Consider the following 23075-nt stretch of genomic DNA (forward strand, 5'->3'; position numbering starts at 1 on the left):
GCCAGACACCCAGGTCTCCTGATCCTCGCTTGGTACATACCTCTGTCCTTAATCTACTCCTTTCTGGAATCAAGAAGTGAATCAGAATGTCTCTGCCGTCTCCTGTAGAAGAACACAAATCACAAGCAGTTGTGTTCATACCCAAGGACATGGAGTGTGGTCCCTGTGAGGCAGGTGCTTGACTCTTGGATGTTAGCTTGCGAAACCTGTGCTGTTTTCAACTGTCCAGGCCTGTTCTCTGTGTCAAGTAGTGAGGGATGGGAGGATACCTACCTCAGACCATGAGCTCTGGAGCTACCCTGTCAAGACCTAGAGAGCCTTGTAGCTCTAGGGGAAGAAAAGGCTGAGCTCTAACTCAATATCGAGACTGCCTGAAGTCTTAAAACTTGAGAGTGAGAGATAAGGATATTCTTTTCTTATTTCTTTAACCATCATCAATGCAGGTCAACAGCCCATTTCTTGAAATATTTCCTGAGAATGTCATGTAGTCATGATACCCCAAAGATGCCCACCTGTTTCTGTTGCTTCCCATTGTTTTGTAGATGGAAAAGGTGCTTCGCATCCAAGTCTATTGGCTCTGTAGAAAGCTCCTCAAGGCATCGTCAAGGGTTGCTCACATGCCTCTCATGCTCATGTTCTTGATGCCCATCTGGTGGGCATCTTCTCCACGTCAAGCCGTGGTGCCAGCATTGCTAACAGCAGCGCATGCTCAAGGCTCTGAGTCTAGCAGGGGCAGGGCCTGGCCAGCTGGATGCTGGGAACACAAAGTGCTCACTCTGGGCTGTGGGGCAAAATGGAGAAGCCTGGGACACAGGCCAGAGAGCAGGATAAGCCATGGGTATACACTGAAGAGCAGGAGTTGAACGCTCAGGAGAAGTCAGGCTGCTAGGAGACCTGGAGTATGGTTGTTGCAGCAGCTTTTGGCTGAGCTTTTCTCTTCCACCAGAGATCAGAGAAGCCCCTGCAGAGTGTACTTAGAAGCCATGGAGGTGGTGGTAGGGGCTGGACTGAAAGAGACAGCAAGCAGGTGCCAGAGCTCAGGAACAAGAGCGGTTGTGTCAAGTGGTGGCAGCCACAGCTCTCTGCCCAATTTCTGACCCTCACTGACCAGGATAATGAGGATCCTGGAGCTGGGCCAGTTCATTTCCGGTAGTCGTAGTTGGCAGGCTTTGGTACACAAGGCCACTGTCCCTACACTGGCAGAGTTCATGGTTCCCAATCTCCCATTTCACAATGAGTATCAGGAAGGAACTGGGGTGGACATCCCCACTGGGCCGGTGTGTGCTCTCTCCACAGTGGTACTTCCAGTCATGCCCGTCCACACGCAGTGACAAGCACTGTGGTTATGGGAAAAGGAGGAGGAAAGGAAAGAGGCAAATGAATTCCAGCTTAGTGCAGCGCACAGGCAGGTGAGTCATCTTCTCTCTCTGGGCCTCAGTTTCTCCCTCTGCCAAATAAGGATGGTATGTCCTATCTTGACCTCCAGCCACAGAAAGGGCTGTGGTAACATGTGATGTGGAATACTCTTCAGTTGCATTTTGATGTATGAATTTCAGAATCAGCCAAGTGCCTGTAAATTCCTGCTATTCAGGAAGCTGAGGACTAAGGATCATAGTTTAAAGCCATATCAGGTAGAAGGTTTTCAGACAGGAGAACTGAAATCTAAAGAAGCTGTATCATCATTGCCCAAGATTACAAAACAGGATTTGAACTTGGGCAAACCTTCTTTTCTGTGTATTAGTTCCCCAGCCACAGAGTTCCTAGTTAGAGCCATGGGTTCAGGGGCCAGAAGTTTGGCCTAGTGGTAGAGTGCTTGCGTAGCATGTATGAAGACCCTGGTTCTATTCCTCAATACCAGAAATGGTGCTGCGGCTCAAGTAGTAGAGCACTAGCCTTGAGGAAATGCCCAAGGACAATACCCAGGCCCTGAGTTCAAGCCCCAAGGCTGGCAAAAAAATTCATGGGTTTAGCCTAAGGATTTTTCCATGGCTGCTGAGATAAAAGAAGAATCTCTAGACCAGGAACTCAGCCTGGCATCTACCTGGCTTTCTCTGCCCCCTGCTCAGAGTGTCATATGATTGATGGTGGTAATTGCTGTATCAGGGACCACATAAAGAAGAGCATTTCTTCCCATTTATCAGCATTCCCTAAACAAGAACAAGCCAGTGAAGTCAATCCAATTCTTATCTCCCTTTTCTCAGTGGAAGTGTCTAGGCATCAAGCAGTTAAGTACACACAGCCAGGAGAGTGCTTCATCAACCACCCTCAATAGTTTGTGGGACTGTTTCCCTCCCTCCCTCTCCTTCCCTTCCCTTCCCTTTCCCTCCCTACCCCCTCCCTCCCTCCCTCCCTCTTTTCTTCCTTCCTTCCTTCCTTCCTTCCTTCCTTCCTTCCTTCCTTCCTTCCTTTTTTGTTATTATTTTGGGTTGTGGGGTTTGAACTCAGGGCCTGTACACTATCCCCGAGCTCTCGTGCTCAAAGCTAACACTCTACCCTTTGAGCCACGGCTCCACTTCTGGTTTTGGTGGTTAATTGGAGATAAGAGTCTCACAGACTTTCCTACCTGGGCTGGCCTTGAATTACGATCCTCAGATCTCAGTCACCTGAGTAGCTAGGATTACAGGCATGAGCTACCAGCACCCGACTTTCTGTCTCTTTCTTTCTGACAAACTTCTTTTATTGGCCAGTCTGAGGCTAGAACTCAGAGTCTGGGCATTGTCCTTGGCCTTTCAAGGCCAGCACTCTACCACTTGAGCCACAGCACCATTTCTGGCTTTTTCTGTGACTGTGGTATCAAGGAATTGAACCCAGGGCTTTGTGCATGCTAGGCAAACACTCTACCACTTGGCCACACTCCCAGTCCCTCTGACAAACTATTGACATTGTGTCAGGGTCAGATAGAGAGACAGGATATAAAGGGTTGGCTAAGAATTTCAGTCAATAGAACCCCTCGAGGACCACCATTTGAAACAGCTCAAGGTTACATCTCTGATTGTCTGAGCTGATCTTTGAATCTCATTTTCAACTTTGCAAGATGGCATCAGATTCTTGCAGAACACCTAGTCTCTCTGTCCATCCACGCACATGCTCAGGAGCTGTGGGAATGATTTAGTATATCCATATGCCTCTCCGATGCCTTCTGCAACGGCTGCAGAAGCTGACTGTTTCCACCTCAGGAAGCTTTCCCCAGCCTGTGCTGCAAGATCGCTGCCTCGCAGCAACTCAGAGAGAGTGAAGTTACTGCCCTGATGGAGAAGGACAGGTGAACGCACTCATCCTGTTTGGTCTCCCATCTCCAGGTAGCCCTGGGAAGCATGGGTCTCAAGATCCAGTGCCAACATCTCTCACAAAGCATGGGGATGTGGACATATGGGTCTAAAGGTTCGAGGATCGTGTCAGCTGTGCGGAATTGTTTCCCAGAGCCAGGATAGTGCTGGCTGTGACAGCCAGAGATTCAGACTGTGTGTCACTGCCCTGGGTCCCAAGAGATAACCAAGCTTCTGTGTGATTTATTCTCTCCTCTCTCTCTCTCTCTCTCTCTCTCTCTCTCTCTCTCTCTCTCTCTCTCTCTCTCTCTCTCTCTCTCTCTCTCTCTTTCTCCCCCTCTCTCTCTTTCTCTTTCTCTCCTTCATTCCCTCTCTCTCTCTCCCTCTCCATCCCCCCTTTTCTCCATTTCTCTCTCCCTTTCTCTCTCTTTCTCTGTTCTCTGTCTCTCTCTGGCTTGTTGGCTCTCTGTCTCTGTATCTGTCTCTGTCTCTCTCTCCCCTGTACTCAGGCACCTTCATCAACACCACACATTTTTCTAAGCCTCAAATCAAAGCACTGCAAAGGCAGAAAATATCTAGCAAAATTCATTTGGCCAAAAAGAAAAGAAAAAGACATAGGATAGGGATGAAGGAACAGAATGGAACCAAATAGAATGGAGTTTCTAGTTCTGACAAGGACATGGAGAAATTCACTTGTGCATCCCCAATTTGTGATAATATTAAAATCATTAGGTTTTTAATAAGTTTTTCATCTTTTGTTTTCTCTGCTTGGTCAACGTTATTGAGTTAGAATAGAGATTTTTAAAGAGCGTTTCTATCCTGATAACTGGTACATCTGTGAGCACATGCAGAGTGAGCCTCTTTCATGGAGCAAGGCCCAGAGGACCCTTTTGCAGTCATGCGCAAGCACCATCTCATTCAGACTGGTAGAGATTCATCCATGTGACCGTAGGACTTCATTCAAATGGAGTCATTTACTATTTGTTTTTACTACAGCTGCACTCCCTCTCTGTCTTTCTGTCTCTCTCTCTTCTTAAGATTTCTCAAATGTTAAATGCATCATTAGTTTTTCTCCTTTTATTCTCAAGCCATAAGTTTGTGTAGAACAATGCTATAACGTATATCTCCATTTTGACTATACCATTACTGTGAAGTTGTCTGGACAAGCTACAGTAACTCACACACTGTGTAGGTGGGTCATTTTAGAAGGGAATCTGTTGCCCAATGTATACCAACGACAGAAAACATAAATTACAGGTGTAAAGAAAGAGAAGCACACAGAATATAGTAGCAAGAGGAAATATTGCCCACTCATTCCAATTCTAACCACAGCCACGCACCCATGGCTCACGCCTATGAATTCTAATTACTGTGGACACTGAGATCTGAGGATGCCAGTTTGAAACCAGCCTGGGCAGGAAAGTTGGTGAGACTTTTCTAATGAACCAGGAAAAAGCCAGAAGTGGAACTGTGGTTTAAGGGGTAGACCGTGCTATCTCTGAGTGAAAAAGCTCTGAATTCAGGCCCCAGCACCTATCCACACAAAATTCTAAATAGAGATCGCATGAGAACATGAAATAAATATACAATGAAATGTGGCATGAATATGAGCACAGAACTGCACTGTAGTTACACATTTTGGAAAGTATTTCTTCATTTGGCCCTGTCAGGAAGAAATGCAAATAGACTATGAGATCTTTTTCTGGGCACTGAGAAATGGGCCTTGTTCCCAGGGCCATGTAGGGGACATATAGTAAGGCACGCTCTGCTCTGTGCTGGGGTGGCAGAGACAAGCCAGAGATCATTTCCTGGCTGACACATTATTTCCTGGATGTTCTGGGGTGAGAGCCCAGGACGCTGGATGTGTGTTCACAGTTGTTTTTGCCCTCAGTCAGCAGCCAGCCCCCAACAGCCCCATAAATACAACCCCCTACTCTAATCTAAGACTTTTCTATGGTTCTTTCAGCATTTGATCTGGGTCTGGGTCCCTCTCAAATCTGGCATTTTAGTAGGCTAGGAATTAGCTGCGAATCTGAGATGGCTGTCCAAGGACCCCCTATTGAAATCCATGGAGTCAAGTGTGTCCAATGCACCCCCCCACACTTAACCTTGACCATGACCTTGAATAAAGCTGGATGCTTAGGCTCAGGGACCTGGCCCTGGAAGTGGCACAGAAAGGTATTGCACAATGTATTTCTCAAGCCCTAGCACAATTGCTCCACAGTTCTAAACAGACCCTTGCCCTGCCCCAATCATGGTATAAAGGTCATTGCCCCCTTCAGCCACCAGATCAGCCTGGCTCTTCTTGTCCAGATGGCACTGCTTGGAGCCCTTGCTGTCCTGAGCCTCCTGCCATTCCTGGAGGCTCACAACCCTGCACTCACCAACCTCACAGCCATACCTATCACCAATGCCACGCTGGAGCGGGTGAGTGCCTGGAGCATGGGGCCCGAGAGCTTGGGCAGCTGCTGCCCCTCTTGGCTTCATCTCGCTGGCTCAATCTGCCTTGTGGCTCTGCCCTTTTTTTTTTCTTTGTGGGTAGTTGGGTGATGTTGTGATGAGCTTGGGGATTCTGATGGCCCCTGTCTCCTACTATCAAGCCCCTCTGTAGTGGACATGGAAACGGCTTGCCCAGGAAACATATGGTCCTCTGGATGAGTTTGTGCATGCCCTTCCTTGCCTGGCCTGGGACTTCGGTTTTCCCCGTCCTGCCCATGGGCTGGCCATTGCTGTCTGTTGACAGGGGGCCCCCGGCCCACCTCTCCACAGCTCTCAGGCAGGTGGTTCTTCTTGGGCTCAGCCTTTCGTAACCCTGTGTACAAGCAATCCGCAGAAGCAATTCAGGCAGAATTCTTTGACTTAGATCCCAACCTGACAGAGGATACGATACTGATCAGAGAGTACCAGACCATGTAAGTTCCCACAGCCACCCCGTCCCCTCCTAGATACCCCAAATCCGAGCAAGGTCTCTCTGCTTAGGGACTGGAGAAGGCCCATTGCCAGTTTCTTTCCACCCTAGTCCCTGTGCTGTTGTAACCACCTCTCCTTGACTGTCCTCTTTTTTGTCTGTCTTCAGGGAGCACAGATGCATCCTTAACATCACCAACTTGAGAGTCCAGAGAGACAACGGAACTCTTTCCAAATTTGGTGAGGGCCAGGCCCGGTAAGGGTGAGGGTTGTGTGGGGGTGAGGGGGTAGGCCAGCTGAAGAAGGCAGGCAGAACTAAAGACTTCTTGAGGCCTGCCCCATGACAGGGACCGTGGCACTGCCCCCCTCCATCCCCATCTCACCCTGAGGCTCTTCCTTCTGCAGAAGGGAACACAGAACACTTAGCTCTCCTGTTGCTGCCCAGAGACCCCGACAGCTTCATGCTTGCCTTCTCCTTGGAAGATGAGCAGAACCGCGGAATCTCCTTCTACGGTAGGTAGCCCCAGATTTGCTCCTGCCAGCCTTGCCCTCCAGCTCCCATCCCAGATCTGCCTGGCCACCACTGGGAGCCTGCAGCCTCTTCGCCCAGCCTCCTGCACCTGACCCCTCTGCAGGCCATAAGCCGTACATCACCCTGGAACAGCTGAAGGAGTTTGAGGATGCAACCACTGCCGCTGGCTTATGCAAGACAGAAATCACATATGTGGACTGGAAAAAGGTAAACAAGAGCGATGGAGCAGGGGAGAAGCCCAGAGAGGGAAAGCAGTTCACCAAGACTGCACGGCCTAGCAAGTCTCTTGCTTTTTTTTGTTGTTGTTGGTCATGGAGCTCTACCACTTTGAGTCACAGCACCAATTCCAGTTTTCTGATAGTTAATTGGAGATAAGAGTCTCACAGACTTTGCTTCCTAGGCTACCTTTGAACTACTATCCTCAGATCTGTCTTCTGAGTAGCTAGGATTACAGGCATGAGCCACCAGATGTCCCCTGCAGGGATGGCTGTGAGACTATGGGTGGGACTATGAGGGCCCAGCTGAGTTCCTGCAAGGTAAGGCAGGCAAATATGAAAGATTCTCAAACCAGCAAAAAGCTGGGCTGGAAGCGTGACTTAAGTGGTCAACCACCAATCAAGCAACTACGAGGCCCTGAGTTCAGTATCAGGAAGTTTAAGAAATAAAAATCTCCCTCTGCCTGCCACCTGAGGTCCTCCTCTGTTGACCACCAGTGCCAGGCTCCTTGAAAGTATCTAGGACATGGACACTGGCCTTGGGCTAGTCTGGTCACAACCTGGTAGGGGGTCTGTCATGGGTCACTCAGCAGCCCTGGGCACAGTTGCTTCATAGGCGAGTAGTGATCAGCAGACATGGTATGGGGGCCCTATGGTCTGTGTCTGGAAAATTCTAGCCATGTGGAAAGGGGTTCAGCCCCCATCCTAGGGTGAAGCCCCCAGGGAGGTGACCTGCCCCGGACCTCCAGGGAAGAGGACGGGAGTCTAGTTCTACAGACCCTGCGTTCTCCCATCACCAGGCTTCTTCCTCACTGTCTCCTAGGATCGGTGTATGCAGCAGATGCAGAAGCAGCAAGAGCAGGACAGGAAGAAGGCAGTGGAGCCTTAGGAAGCCGCTGCCTCGGGTCAGCATCTGGGGGTCCTCACCCTCCATCCACCCTCGGTGCCTCTGTCCTCCCCGCCAACCAGTTAAACTTCTGCGTGTAATAGCTCATTTGTCATTCATTCATTTATTCTGTCATGAGTGCAGGCTAGCTGGGTCCAGCAGACTTAGCTTGGCTGCCAGGAGTCCTCTGCAGGGGAAATACGGGAAGGCTTCCCACAAGAGGCATCTGAGCTGGGCTTAGAAGCTGGATAAAACCTTCATTCTTTCTGCAAGCCAAAAACCTGAGAGGATGAATTTGAGGAACCTGGAGAAGACCCAAGGCAGGCCAGTGAGGGAGAGCACATCACAGCCCTTCCTTCAGACTCACCACCCTGGCTACCTGGGGAGGAGGGTGGAGGGAGGAGTCAGAGGGGAGGTAGGAACAAGAGACTCAGGGAAGGACAGGTGACACAGAGGCCCTGGGTACTACTGTTGAGTGTTCCCAAGAGGCTCCCCAGGGGGCCTAGAAGAAAGGACACCCGGGATGGGCTGACATCTAACTTGCACCTGTGTGTGGAATGGATTTGACACCATGTCCCAGGCCTGGTCCACACAGTGGCACACCCAGAGCTCACACCCTGGTGTCCAGGAATACAAGGAAGGGCCTGCCACCCTGACGTTCTCGCTTGGACATGCCAGACCAACCAGTCAGCAGGGAAGGTGGGGTGTGAATTGTGCGGCCCTCTCCTGCACACACACCCCAAGCCAGAGTGACAGGATGAGCTGTATAGCACCTCCACCATGCTCTGTGCTCAGCCCTGATGCCAGCACCACTTGCCTCCCTCTGGATCCAGCCCCCAGCATCCTCTGCTTGACAGAGACAGAGGCACTGCTGATGACAGCATCATCTTCAACATAGCTCAGCCTGGTGTCATTTTCAACCGTTCCCCCATCCCCTCATCACCTCAAACTTGAACTATGCATAGGTGTAGAGAGGTAGACACCATACAGGAAAAAGCCAAAATATGGACATTGAACCAAACACACCAGGTTCAAAGTTGTCCAGATCACCTGCACTAGAGGTAGAGTGAGGACCTAGGATGGGGTGGTATAGGCTACACTGGTTTTGATTTACACCAGGGGTGGAGCAGGGGAAGGAGGGGCTGGATATGAGCTCCGGTGACCATCCTGCTGTATCTCACACACAGGTCTCCGACTTCAGAACCACTGGGGCCTTGGCAAGATGGCCTAGCCAGGAGAAGAAAGGGTGTAAGTTCTGAAACAGGCAACAGGCAAGACAGGGAAGTAGAAGCCAGCAGAGGAAGGGAAAGCCAGGAAATGGAGGAAGGCTTTGGCCAAGGTCACTTTTTATATTTTTTTCTGCCCATAATCTTGACTTTGGAAACAAGAAGTATACAACACACACCACAGATACAAGCGACTTCCCCCCCAAAAAAAATTGCTTTTGCTTGCCTTTTTCAGATCATAATTCATTCTGCTTCATTTAATTCTCATAAAGAAAATAGATTTTTAAAATGCCCAAAATATACAAATAGCTGTTCTACCCACGTACACAACCACTAGAAATGCTGAGGTATTGCTGCTACAGGTAGGGAGTGCTGGGAAAGGGAGACAACTTGTGTTGTGGCCCCTGACGTTTCTCAGGTGGGTATCTGGTTGGCAAATGCCACTGAAATCTCTAGAAAGCTCTCATGCCTTGACAGGTACTGAGATACAGGGGTGGATGGCGTCCTGGACCAATATGGGTCTCCTTCCATCTGTGGGCCAGCGGGGAAGCCCAGGACACTGGAGGATCTGAGCCCATGCCTCCCCGGGCTCTCCATCCTCAGGTTCCCCAGTGATCCCCACAATGATTCCCTAGTCTCTGAGAGTCAGGCCCCTCCCTGGAGATCTGTGTCCCCAAGTGGCTGGGTCACTTACAGAAGGGTGAGGCTGCCCTGCCATTCCACCCTGGCCTTTGAAGGAGGATCAGAGAGAAGGACACCTCTCTAGCATAGAGACAGGCTGTCCAGCTGGGCGTAAGACACGTGTTATTGGCAGGTGATGGACAAGTGCAGGAGTGGAGAGTCCCAGAGGCTCCATCCGGACAGAGATGGCAGCTGCTGGATGGGCCAGAAGTCTATTATAGTCCTAGGCTGGCAATTCCCCCTTTTAAGCACACCAGACAGAGTGGGCAAGTGGTCCCTCTGGGGACAGGGGGACCTTCCAGGGATCACCGACTGTAGCTGACATCAAGCTGGGGACAGCAGGGCTGCCTGCCTGTCACCCTCTATCTTGGGGGCATCCAGGAATCAGAAGAGGCAGGAACCCCGCAGGCCCCGGGCCTGGCGCAGGCCAGTAGCCAGTGAGTGGCTCATGTGGCGGGTGGTGGAGCGCACGTTCTCGGCAGCCTGCACAGCCTGGCTCAGGGCTGCCTGCAGCTCATCCAGCTCATCCAGGTCCAGTTGAATAGAATGTCGTTGGGCCCGGGCTGGCTGGGAGGAGCCCGCAGGGGCTGAGGTAGCTGCTGGGGACGCATAGTACCTGGGAAGAGAAGCAAACGGTGCTGGTCAGCATGGGAAAGCTGGCAAATCAAGAACTGTCAGGAATCCATTTCCTTCTTAGCCCCTGGGCCACTGGTCACTAGGCCTTGGGTCTGAGAAGCTCATTTCAGGTCCCCAGACCCATAACTGTGGACCCCTGGATAAGATCTCCTTTCTTTCTGTTCCTTTCCCTTCCTTCCCTTTATCTTCCCTTGCCTTGACAGGGTCTCACCATATAGCCCAGGCTAACCTTGATCTCATGATCCTGCTTTGCCCTCCCCAGTTCAGGGATTACAGGTATGCATGACCACACCCCACTGAAAGCTTCTCAATGTCCATACTTAGCTACCTTCCAGGGTAGAGCCAACCAGAAAACTCATGCTGAAAAGAAACCCTTGGAATGCCAGGCCACAGTAAACAGCTGAAACTAGGCATAGGCTAAAAGGGGCGGTGATGGGTTCACATCCCAACACCTCACTCACCCAGCAACTGGAACATATTCTAACCAGCAAGTGAGCCCCTGCTGATGAACAGCAAACTGCGCTCTCTGCTCAGATGATGACCAAGCTTGGTGTGAAAGTTCCCCAAATCTTCCTCTGGGGAAGAAGCTACAAGTACTGGAAAGCCTCTGCACAGGATCTACAGGCTGGTGACCAGCAGGTGGCAGCAGAGGATCACTGAGCTTTGCGTCCCTCCCCTCCCGTCCCCCAACCCCTAAGCACTGGTCGGGTCCACCGAGTAGTCTCAGCCCTGCTGACCAGTCGGTGGAAGTAGGGAGCAGCAACACCCCAAATCTAGCTGTACCAGAAGTCCTGTGGTTACTGACTCCTGTTCCTCACAATGGGCCTTCAGTGCATTTGTTCACTTATTCCACCCCCCCATGGGGCTTGTACCCCTTTTCCCAGGGGAAGAAATGAGGCATTAGGACAAAGTGACCTGTCCAAGGTCATTCAGCTGCTGCTGGCTAGCCAGGCTTCGTGATGGCACCTGGCTGCCTTTTCTCAACTGTCCTCAGCACAGTGAGGGACCCCAGGGGTTACCAAATTCCAAATAAAGCTTTCCCTGTCCAGCAACAGGGAGCCCATGCAAAAGTGTGCAGCATGCCAGATAATGGGTGTCATCACTGCTGGAGCAAAGACCTGCCAAGAGGGCGCAGAAGCCAGCTACGCAGGCCGGCTGGGCTCAATCACACCCTGAGAGAATGAGGCATTTGCTCTTGTCAGCACTTGTTGTCCAAATGTCACAGGCTGCCAGCGGTGTATGGCCACCTGTGACCAAGTCCTAAATGACTCACTGCGCAGCGAAGCACAGCACACAGCAACGCACGTGACACAGACCATCCTTTCCCCCCCTGAGCAGATGGGGAAACCAAGGCTCAGAGGAAAGTACTCTGTAGGACTCTGAAACTCATGTGGTATATGGTTCCTCTACCCTCTGCACCATCTTGAGATGCCAGGGGCATCGGAGAGAGGGCAAGCCCTAACAACAAAAGGAATCAGAGGGAGATGATAAAAGGTGGGGGCACTGGATTGGGATAGAAAGCACAGGAAAAACCAGATGTAAAGGACACAGGATGCATTTAAACTGCATCGCTCATGGTGACAAATATGCCATGAATGTAAGATGAGAGAAACAGGAGATGAAAGTGGGGACCACAGGAATGTCCGTACTAGCTGCGTGGCTCCTCCAGAACCCCCAAGTACTCCCCCTCAATTCTCCTTGCCCACAAGGAAATGGAAGATGGTTAGGTTTCTTGGTCCCCAAGAAGCCATCGATTCTGAGGGACAGGGTCTTCATGCAAGCTTACTTCTCTGCTGGGTCTCTAGGGCCAAGCGATATCTGACAGCAGAGAGCACTGGGAGTTTGTTGAGTGACTGCAAGAATTAGATCAGGAGTCGGGGCCGGGAGTTTGGCCTAGTGGTTAAAGTGCTTGCCTAGCATGCATGAAGACCCGGGTTCGATTCCTTGGTACCACATACATAGAAAAAAGTCGGAAGTGGTGCTGAGGCTCAAGTGGTAGAGCTCTAGCCTTGAGAAAGTCCAAGGACAGTGCTCAGGCCCTGAGCTCAAGCCCAGGACTGGCAAGAAAAAAAAAAAGAATTAGATCAGGAGCATGTGCTGGAGTTCCTGGCTGCTCAGATGCCCAGGCAGGGCTAATTTCTCAATTCAGATAGAGGCTGGGGCAGGTGGGGGCAAAGACTCACACAGTGGTGGGTGGGTAAGGCATGATGTAGGCAAAGGCCAGGGGGGCCGCTGTTGGGGGTGTGGCTGCCAGGTACCACAGCCCGGGGGGTGGCTGGATAGGCGAGCCCTTCTGCTTGCTCTTCTGTCTGGGGATGGAGGCAGGAGCTGTAGTTCTCCTTGAAGTGGCTTTTTCCAGCCCTGTCAGGGATGAAACAGCACGGGATTAGCCTCTGGAGGCTTGGGATAGCTGGAAATGATCCTTTCAAGTACAGGGTCCTAGGCCACCCTTGGCAGGTGGCAGGTGTTCTCCCCCCTCCCCCCTTCAGGGAAAGGGAGCCTCTTGCCCCGTTTGCTAGGTTCTCCCAAGCTTGGGCATGGCTAATGGAGGTCAGTGAACACTTGTTTCCTACCTAAGGGAGCCGAGACGGGACTGTCTTCTTCTGCAGTGGACTGGATCTGACCACACAGCGGGCAGCGGAGGGCAGCAGAGGCAGATGGTCCTGGTGGGTTGGTGGTGGTTGCACTGTCTGGAAGAGGCCCAGAGGCAGGAGAAGCCGCATCTGTCCAATCAGAACATGAGTACGCACTGCACTGAGCCATACGCAGACATGTGCAGGACTCAGCCATCTCTCACCCCGGAGTGTGGGGGGAAGAATGCTGACCATACGAAGAGCGACTGAGCCAGCAGCCCAATCAGACCCAGCAGGCCACAGGCGAGCATCATGCTCTAGTGTACACATGGGGAAACTGAGGTTCCCTAACAGTGGTGTACCAGAACCTCAGGGCTGAAAAGCAGGAACAGTCTGACTCCAGGCTTGGCTTTCTCCAGAGCAGTCTTTGCTGATAGGGAAAGAGTCCCAACCTCACTTGGGGAAGCCCAAGGATGTCACCCAGGAACCAGGGTCCAGCAGGCCCAGACAGTAGATGTAGGCTCCTTGTCCCATGCCACCTCCTTGTCACACCTGGACTTCCAGGCAGTCTTACAGGCTCCTGTCCCAGCATTATACTTTTGCCATTGGCTCCTGGGGGAACAGGGCCCCTAGGCCCAGTATAAGTAGGTGCTAAGTGAATGAATAAATGAATGAGTGAGTGAATGAATGGATGGAGAGGCCTAAGGGCTCTAACAAAGGCCCTAAGAGACAAGGTGATGAGAAGCCAGAGCTCTGGAGTTATAAAGTCCCCAGTTCAAATCCTGGCTCTACCACTTGGAAGCTGGGTAACCATAGGCAAGACACTGAATGTCTTGGATTCTACATTTCCTCACACCCCAAATAGCTCATCTCCACCCCACTACACCTTCCCAACAGAGGCCAAGGTGTCTTCCCTTACCTGTGTCCTGGGTCCTCATGGGTTGGCAGTAGGGACAGATGGCTGTGTCACTGTCCCTTGGGACAGCTTTGGGGGCCAGAACATGGTACTCCTGACCTGAAGAAGAAAGCAGTCAATATGAGCCCCTGAGAAAACACAGAATGAAGGAGCTTTGTGGTTTACAGTCTGTCCTCTCCGACCGTCTCTGTCAATGCATGGGGGGGGGGTGTCTCATCATAATTGTGACACATTCGAATGAGCGTGCGCACACACAGGGCACGTCTACTTATTTTTGGTGCCAATATTATGCTTAAACTAAGGGACTTACACGCTCACTTTGCTTTTTCACTCAATGTTGATGCTGCTGTACCACTTGAGCTATGCCTCCACTTCCACCTTTTTGCTGGTTAACTGAACTGGAGCCTTGTGAACTTTCCTGCCTGGGTTAGCCTTGAACCGTAACCCTCAGATCTCAGCATCCAGATTAGCTAGGATTGTAGGTGTGAACTGCTGGTAGCAGATTACACTGACTGCTCACTGCGAGCTCTCCAGGCTGTGTGTCATTTCAGCTCGTGAAGGGAGCTGAAGCTCTGGCCTGCTAGGACTGATCAGCACACTGGCTGAGACAGGATTTGAAAGCAGGTGCAGTAGGAGTCTTAAGTTGTGGCAAAAAGGGGTATTCTCCCTTTGGATCTTAGAAGCATTTCTCTTAGGCTCTGAAAGGGTACAAAAGAGGGACTAGCAGTGCTAAAACGAAGCCCAGCGCTGGCCCAGGGAAAGACATCAGAGCTGTGTCTCGTTAGTGACTGAATGAAGAAGGCCGGCCATGGTACCAGCATGGTGTCAGATGGTTGAATGAATGAATGAATGAATGAATGAATGAATGAAGGCGGGCACCTGTATCAGCCCTGTGTGACTGGTTGGTGAATAAAGAAGGTAGGAACTGACTTTCCCAAAGCTTTTCTGCCACAGGCACAAGCCACCTGAGATGTCAGGTTGGCCCGGGGGTAGATGTAAAAGGATTGTCATGGCAGAGGAGATGGAGCTGGGGACTGCATCTGCCTCAGTATCCACCCCACCATCCTCTCAGCTTACCTGTGTACTGGCCCCGGAAGGAGACTCTGTCTTTCTGTCTGGCGCGGCCTGCCCTTACTGTCCCCTCCTGCTCTGCCGGGAGGTGGTCCTCAGTGGTCTTGCTCTTCTCAGATGACAGCTGCCGGGAGGGCAGTGTAGACTCCGAACCTGAAATGGATGGAAAGAGAGACGCTTCAGAGGGAGCTGCGAGGAAGTGCCTCGCAGCGCCAGGCATGAGAGTTCTCTATGGCCGGGGGTTTGGGGCGACATCTAGGTTTTGATCCCAGACCTGCCTCCAGAATCTTAGTCCTGAGCTTGGCAGAAATTGTGCATGTGCTGTCCCACGCCTGCGAGGTAGACACTGAGAACTAGCCCCTCAGCTCAGCTGCTGAAATCTGGTGAGGGCAGGTGTGCAGCCCAGCCTAGGGAAGCCCTGAGGGGCTGGGGCTGAGCCCCCCAGCACAGATCTCAGAACTGCACTTTAGCCACCAAAACTCTGGACTTCAATATCACGATCTACAGAAAATGGAACACAGGCCAGCAAGGCAGGGGGCTGTGGCTAGAGACCCTTGACAGCTACCAGATGAAGGCTACCTCCTGCAGGCTTCCAGAATGCCCTGCCCACAGGGGCCCCTGACTGCACTGTGGCTAGCAGACCACAGTCCTGGCTGGTGGTCACTTACTCAGGGACCTTCTGGGCATCTCTCGAGGCACCGAGGAAGACCTAGTTCTTTGTCTTCCTGCAGGAACAGCTTGCTCAGTGTCTTCGTGCTCCCCAGATAACCTCTCGGTGGATTTGCTAACAAAAGGGAAGAGATGACAGCATGCAGTGAGGCTTCTGGGTCACCTTTACCAGTGACCTGCGACCAAAATGCTTAGTGTATAATCTGAGGAGGAAAACCACACACTTGAGTAGGTCTCACAGAATAGCTCTGAGCCTCTCTGACCTTCTCATCTGTCAAATGGGGACAAGAGTGACGGCTGCAGCAGGTGACTGGAGGGATAAACAGGTGAGGTCTCCTGGACCTAATGCCTTTTTTTTTTTTTTTGGCCAGTCCTGGGCTTGAGCTCAGGGCCTGAGCACTGCCCTTGGACTTTCTCAAGGCCAGAGCTCTACCACTTGAGCTTCAGCACCACTTCCAGCTTTTTCCTATGTATGTGGTACCAAGGAATTGAACCCGGGTCTTCGTGGATGCAAGGCAAGCACTTTAACCACTAGGCCAAACTCCCAGCCCCTAATGCCTTCTTTAGAAATGCTCAAAGCACGTGAGTTGATTGGATAAAATAACTTCACAAAGTGTGACCCCCAAAGGAGGCTGGGGGTTCTGAAGGGAGTGTCTAGCCCTCCAGTAAGGGGCTGGGCCCTAGTTATTCTTCTATTTGTGCTTTATTATTAACATGTAAGTTTATTTTGGTAGGGGGGGGTAGTGGTATTTGGGTTTGAACTCAGGGCCTTTCAGTGGCTATGCAGGTGCTCTACTACCTGCATAGGGTCCCCAGTCCTTTTTTTTTTTTCTTCAGATAGGGTCATGTGTTTATCCCTCCTCCTAACTTACTTCCAGAACAGCTGGGATTATAGGTATGAGCCACCAAGCCTGACTAGATATTCTTTTTTTTTTTTATTGTAATTAGTAAAAGGGTTACATGATATTTGCCAGATAGAAGGTGCATTAATTCACATACATTGATACCCTTTCACATGTCTTGGTACCCGTTTCCCTCCCCCCCCACACCCCCCACCCGTCTTGGTTTTCCCCCCCTTCCCTATCAAATTTCAAATATCCAAATACGAATAAGTTCAATATATCAGATAACAAAGTGAGATACTATACCAATATGAGATAACCAAGGGACAGCAAAGGAGATGAGAGACAACATATTTGTATAATAAACACAACACATTAAGAAAAAGAGTGGGAGTGAGAAACGGCCATCTTCTGGATCTCCCTATGGTGGGAGATCCTGGGCCATTGAAGGTGGTGATCACAGCACAGATGTAGGAGTTGTGAGACCACTGACCTGCCACAGTGTGAGCCCCAGATGGTGGAGGAAGCCACAGTCTGGCCCCAGGTGTGGGCGGGACCATCAAAGGAGGATCCTGGGTATGTGGAGCTGCCCTGGGATGGACGGTGCAAACTGTCCTCCAGTCGCAGCCGGAGCTGGGACACCTCTGCTTGCAGATCTCGGATGGCCTGGCTGTGGTGAGGGGAGATGGGAGAGAGAGATGAAAAGAAGAGCTGCACAAGGAACAGAGCAAGAGCAGGTCCCATATCCACGTGGCCTCTGTTCCTTTCCAATAGGCCCAGGCTACAACTCTGCTGTCTAACGATTCTGGAACTTTCCTAGGCCATCATTTTTCTTGAGGTGCCTCATGATGCCTTCCTGAGTTCACGACGCTGTGAGTTCTGTGTGGAAATGGGCCTCACTGTGAGGTAGGGCGCCAGTGTGCAGGGTCTGAGCAGCTCAGGTTCTCAGGAGGATGGGAGGATGCACCGTTAAGGTGGACATGGGCCACAGGGCCATTTTGACCTTGCCATTGGGACTCACCCAGGCACCTTGCTCCCACAGGGGAGCCATTTGCTGCTCTTGCTTGATGCCTCCCTCCTGAGCTCCTTCAAATCAAATCTACATCTCCCCAACTCCTGGCAGATGAGGCTGGTCTGTCTGCTTCCCCAACCCTGAACCAAGGTAGGCAGAGATCAAGATCCCCATCTCATGTTATCTCCCAACCCTTACCCCTCACAATGCTCAGAAACAGCACTGGACTAGACCCAGTCTCCTGAGTGAGTATGTGCAGAAATGTAGACTAAGAGCCAGGAGCTGATGGCTCACGCCTATACACCTAGCTATGCAGGAGGCTGAGGTCTGAGGATCATGGTTCAAAGCCAGCCCAGGCAGGAAAATCTGTGAGACTCTTATCTTCAGAAAACTGAAAGTGGCACTGTGGCGTAAAGATGGCTAGTCTTGAGAAAAAGAACTCAGGAAGAGTACCCAGGCTCTGAGTTCAAGCCCCATGACCAACCAGAAGAAGAAAAAAACAAAAAACGTTGACGAAGAGGCCCAAAGCTGTCCAGCATGAAGGGTGAAAGGAGCAGGTTAGAGGTAGGGCACGGTCTATAAGGTTTCTGAGACCCTGTGAGCCCAAGTACACCCAGCCTCTCATCCCGAAGGCACTGCACTGGCCCGCTAGGGAGAGACTCTCTGTCTGCATTGTTCTGGCATTAGACAATTCTACCCAGACATCCACACCCACAGAATTCCCACCTACAGACCCCTCACCCTTGCACAAAGTGAATTCTGCCCAGACACCCCCACCCATAGAACTCCTACCTACAGACACCCATGCAAAGTGAATTCTTCCCAGATACCCCCACCCAGAGAACTCCTACGCTCAAACCCTCTACACACAGAGTGGTGGTAGAGTTCAAGCTCTGCATGGCTATCCTAGGCGGATGGGGGATGGGTTTCCCCAAGGGTCAGTTCTTGCCTGGTGACCCCCTGACTCATGGGTGGGCCTCTCCTGACATCCTTCCAGCAAACAGTCTCTGAGGAGTGCGCAAAAGGCATGGAGTGTTCTTTCGGCCAGGCCCCAGGGCACTGTGTATGTATGGGAAGGAGGAGGTTTCCAGGCAACCCCTTGGGAGACACTGGGGTTTCCAAGCCAACCAGAAGGGGAGGGAGGGGTGGCAGGAGAACTGAGCTGTTCCTGGCAGCTTAACCCCTTGGAGGCAAGGCTTGGGCTCCTGGGCCTAATGCTGGAACCAAACCCTATCTGTCAAGTTCTAGGGTTTCTGATCTAACCCTTTAGTTACTGATGACCAGCTGGTACATTCACTCCTTCAAACCTGCCCAAGACTTGGGCATTCTAATGACTGGCCAGCTGGAATCTGGAATCTTCTAGACCTTTGTCTTCCTGAATACCCTGTGAGGTTAATAAGCTCCAAGTCCTATGGACCTGGCTGCTGGAACACATTTGAGAATGTGACCTTCCTCCCCACTAGCCATCTGTCCTCTCTCTCCACTGAACAGCCTTCCCAGCCTCTGGGCCCATTCTTGCCTTTAGCACTCAGCCTTAGGCTGCCAGAGCTGCTTCTAAAATACACATCACCCAGTGCCTCATAACTGTACCTAGGCATTGGGAAGCAGAGAATAGAATAGATAGCAGTTTGTAGCTGTGCACCAGTGGGTCAGGCCTGTAATCCTAGCTACTCAGAAGGCTGAGATCTGAGAATTGTGGTTCAAAGCCAGCCTGGGCAAGAAAGTCAGTGAGACTCTTATCTCCAAGTAACCATCAGAAAACAGGTGCTGTGGCTCAAAGTGGTAGAGTGCTAGACAGCACCCAGGCCCAGAGTTCAAGCCGCATGACCCACCAAAAAAGAAGAGGAAGAAGGAGGAGGAGGAGGAAGAGAAGAAGAGGAAGAGGAGGAGAAGAAGAGGAGGAGGAAGAGGAGGAAGAGAGAAAGGCTAGCAGTTTGGAAGTTTGAGGCCAGACAGGGCAGCAAAGTGCAGGAGAATCTATCTATAAAGAATGAGCAAAAGTCAGGTACCAGTTGCTCCTGTTATCCTAGCTACTCAGGAGGCTAAGATCTGAGGACTTCAGTTAGAAGCCAGCCAGGACAGGGAAGCTTACACTCTATAATCTCCAATAACTACCAACTCCCCCAGCCCCCAAAGAAAACCTGGAAGTAGAGTGCAAAAAAGCTCAGGGATAGTACCTAGGCCTTGAGTTCAAGCCTTAGGGACTGGTACACATGCATGTGCATGAGTGTGTGTGTAAGTACATGCACACACACACACACACACACACACACACACACACACACACCACAGCAAAAAGTAAGGCTGGAGGCAAGGCTCAAGTGGTAGAATTCCAGCCTAGTAAGCCTGAGACCCTGGGTTCAAACTTCTGTACTGACAAATTAAATGTGTGCGTGTGTGTATAAAGACGTATACATGTATACATACATATGTATACACACACACACACACACACACACACACACACACACACACACACACACACCCCTGACCCTACTGCTCCTTTTACAAACCTGCCTCAGTCCTGACAGGCGTTAGGTATTCACTGAGTTTTCTCAGATGCTTTTTCTGAGAGAGCCACCATCCTCACTGCCCACACGGTCCCCGTCTCCCCTCAGCTTCGTAATCTTCACTGTTCCACTCAAGATTCAGCTTCTAAGAACAGCCAGCACCCCAAGAGGCCCTGGAAGGTGTGGGCCAGGCAAGGTTGCCTCGCCTCCTCTGTGCCTCCATTTCCACCCTGTAATGAGGTTGGGTCCCAGCAGCCCCGTGTCCCGCTTACTCTCGCGCTGTCCTGGTGTTGAGGAGGCTGGGGGTACTCTCGGTGTGTCCAGGGGGCAGGGGGGTGGCTGCAGGGGCCAGCCTGGGGGCTGGGCTGGCTGTCCTGTGGGGAAGCTGTTTGGAAGTCCACTTCTGTCCCTCAAACTCAGAGCCAGGGACCACTAGGTATTCAGAAAGAATAATACGAGTGTCAGGGGGCAGCAGAGACAATCTAGAAACTTCCATTGTGTTAAAAAGACAGGGCTCTGTTGGGTGCGGTTTACACCTGTCTTTCTTTCTCTTTCCTTCTTTCTTTTTTTTTTTTTTGGTGAGTCATGGGGCTTGAACTTGGCCTGGGTGTTATTCCTGAGCTCTTCAGCTCAAGGCTACCACCCTACCCTTGAGCCAAGCCCCACTTCCCATTTTCTAGTGATTAATTGGAGATGATAGTCTCAGGTCCTTTTGTGCCTAGGCTGGCTTTGAACCTTGATCTTCAGATCTCAGCCTCCTGAGTAGTTAGGATTATAGGCGAGAGCACTGTGCCCAGGTACACCTGTATTTCTAACTACTCAGGAGGCTAAGATCTGAAAAATCAGTTTGAAGCCAGCCCAGGCAGGAAAGTCCATGAGACTTGTTTCCAATTAACCACACACAGAAGAGGTCAGAGTAGATTGACCTTGAACAGAAAAGCTCAGGGCTCAATTCAAGCCTCAGGACTGGCATATACAAATATGTGTGTGCGTACGTACACACACACACACACACACACACACACACACACACACACACACAGAGCCAACTCTGAGGACTAATTATTCCATGATCCCACTATCACAGTATTCTTTTTTTTTTTTTCTAACTATTTTTTTGTCTTTTCTTTTTTGTACTGGGGATCGAACCCAGGACGTTGCACTTGCTATGCAAATGCTTTGCCACTGAGCTAGCCCTAGCACAGCATTCTTGACATGAGGAAATTAAGAGACATGGAGGATGAACAGCTGTGGGGGGTGAGGGGAAGTGGGTGGCAGGGGAAGCAAGTGTCAGGCCCTGGTGGCCCTGCAGAGGTGTGTGTCTTGACTGTATCAGGGTTGACTCCCAGCTCTGACATTACACCATAGTTCTGAGAGACATTGTCACGGGGAAAATGGGAAAGGCCCAGGGTCTCTGTGCACTTATTCTCTCTGAGATCTTTATAACTTATCTTAAAATAAAATGCTCAATTTTAAAAGGTCCAATTAAAAATAAGATTAATTAAAACAGTTTTTTTAAAAGCCAGCAGCAAAGGCTCACAACGGCAATCCTAGCTCCTCAGTAGGCTGAAATTCAAAGAATCACAGTCTGAAGCCAGTCTAGGAAGTCTGCAAGTCTCCATCTCCAATGAACCAGCAAAGCCAGGCTGGAGGCACGCCTCAAGTGGCAGAGGACCAGCTATGAGCAAGCTGAGTGATCACAGGGCTCTCATGTTAAATTCCAGGAGGATTAAAAACATAAAGGCCTTTCATAATTAATATACAATTAGGAAGTAAAGAATAAAGATGTTTCAGGGCTGGGAGTTTGGACTAGGCGTAGAGTGCTTGCCTAGCATGCACGAAGACCTAGGTTCGATTCTTCAGTACCACATACATAGAAAAAAGCCGGAAGTGCTGCTGAGGCTCAAGTGGTAGAGTGCTGGCCTTGAGAAAGTCCAAAGACAGTGCTCAGGCCCTGAGCCCAGGCCCAGGATTAGCAAAAAAAAAAAAAAAAAAAAAAGAATAAAGATGTTTCATTTGTTTGGTGCTGATCCTGGGGCTTGAACTCAGGGACCTGGGTACCATCTCTGAGCATTCTTACTCAAGGCTAGTGCTCTACACAATTTGAGCCACAACTCCACTCCTGGCATTTTTTTTTTTTTTTTTTTTTTGCCAGTCCTGGGCTTGAGCTCAGGGCCTGAGCACTGTCCTTGGATTTTCTCAAGGCTAGAGCTCTACCACTTGAGCCTCAGCACCACTTCTGGCTTTTTTCTATGTATGTGGTACCAAGGAATCGAACCCGGGTCTTCATGCATGCTAGGCAAGCACTTTAACCACTAGGCCAAACTCCCCGCCCCACTCCTGGCATTTTTGATAGTAAATTGGAGATAGGAGTCTCGTGAACTTTTCTGCTCAGGCTAGCTTTGAATTACAACCCTCAGCACTCAGCCTCATGAGTAGCTAGGATTACCAGCATGAGCCACCAGCAGCTGGCAAAAGTTTTTATATATTTTAAGAAATGAACTTTAAAAAGAAGCGAAAGGAATCTCTGTGTAGCAGGAGGCGGTGGCAAGAAGTGTTAGAACAGAGGTTATGGGGGGCCAGAAGGGGCTCATGTGGGATTTGTGGTTCTGATCCTGCTGACTGTGGGTTTGTTTTATTTCAGCCAAAAGTTCATGTGTATTTTCTAAAGGCTAACACCTGATCCCTGGGGCAGGGAGTTTGGCCTAGTTGGTAGAGTGCTTGCCTAGCATGCACAAAGACTCAGGTATAATTCTTCCGTACCACATACATAGAAAAAAAGCCAGAAGTGGTGCTGTGCTTCAAGTGGTAGAGCACTAGCCTTGAGAAAGCCCAAGGACAGTGCTCAGGCCCTGAGTTCAAGCCCCAGGACTGGCAAGAACAAAACAAAAAGTCCCTGACCCCTAAAGATCTTACAGGTCTGGAATGTGGCTGGGACTGAACGTGTGACTGAGAAGGTGGGGAGCCTGGTACACATGTGAAGTGCTGTTCCACGTCTGTGGAAAGTCTGTGTGAATCACAGTACTTCCTACTTTACTCCTCTTCTCCTCCCTATCCCACCTTGATCTCCCTGCCATGAGCCTGTGGAGAGGCTCAGGCCCAAGCATGGAATGCAAGATAACCAGATCATTGG

General features: G+C 50.7%; 2 protein-coding genes across 3 annotated transcripts in view; one reads left to right on the plus strand and one right to left on the minus strand.

The window, feature by feature from the left end:
• The first annotated feature begins 5552 nt into the window (after positions 1-5552).
• LOC150065824 (alpha-1-acid glycoprotein 1-like) lies at positions 5553-7909 on the plus strand. Its single transcript, XM_090330486.1, has 6 exons — positions 5553-5693; positions 6036-6178; positions 6343-6413; positions 6579-6686; positions 6809-6912; positions 7744-7909. Exons 1-6 carry the CDS (start codon positions 5580-5582, stop codon positions 7807-7809), a joined length of 606 nt encoding a protein of 201 aa, XP_090186612.1. The 5' UTR covers positions 5553-5579; the 3' UTR covers positions 7810-7909.
• Positions 7910-9259: 1350 nt separating this feature from the next.
• Akna (AT-hook transcription factor) overlaps positions 9260-23075 on the minus strand; it is a 51164-nt gene continuing 37348 nt past the window's right edge. For both annotated transcript variants that reach the window (XM_090330488.1, XM_090330487.1), the window contains exons 15-22: positions 20215-20374; positions 16914-17090; positions 15578-15693; positions 14916-15062; positions 13842-13937; positions 12923-13072; positions 12533-12710; positions 9260-10329 (exon numbers count right to left, since the gene is read on the minus strand). In XM_090330488.1, coding sequence (XP_090186614.1) covers positions 10098-10329; positions 12533-12710; positions 12923-13072; positions 13842-13937; positions 14916-15062; positions 15578-15693; positions 16914-17090; positions 20215-20374 — 1256 coding nt within the window. In that variant the 3' untranslated portion in view covers positions 9260-10097. The remainder of the gene's footprint in view (positions 10330-12532; positions 12711-12922; positions 13073-13841; positions 13938-14915; positions 15063-15577; positions 15694-16913; positions 17091-20214; positions 20375-23075) is intronic.

This window comes from Megascapheus bottae, chromosome 3, assembly GCF_031878675.1.
Source record: "Megascapheus bottae isolate mThoBot1 chromosome 3, mThoBot2.hap1, whole genome shotgun sequence".
Taxonomy (NCBI): Eukaryota; Metazoa; Chordata; class Mammalia; order Rodentia; family Geomyidae; genus Megascapheus; species Megascapheus bottae.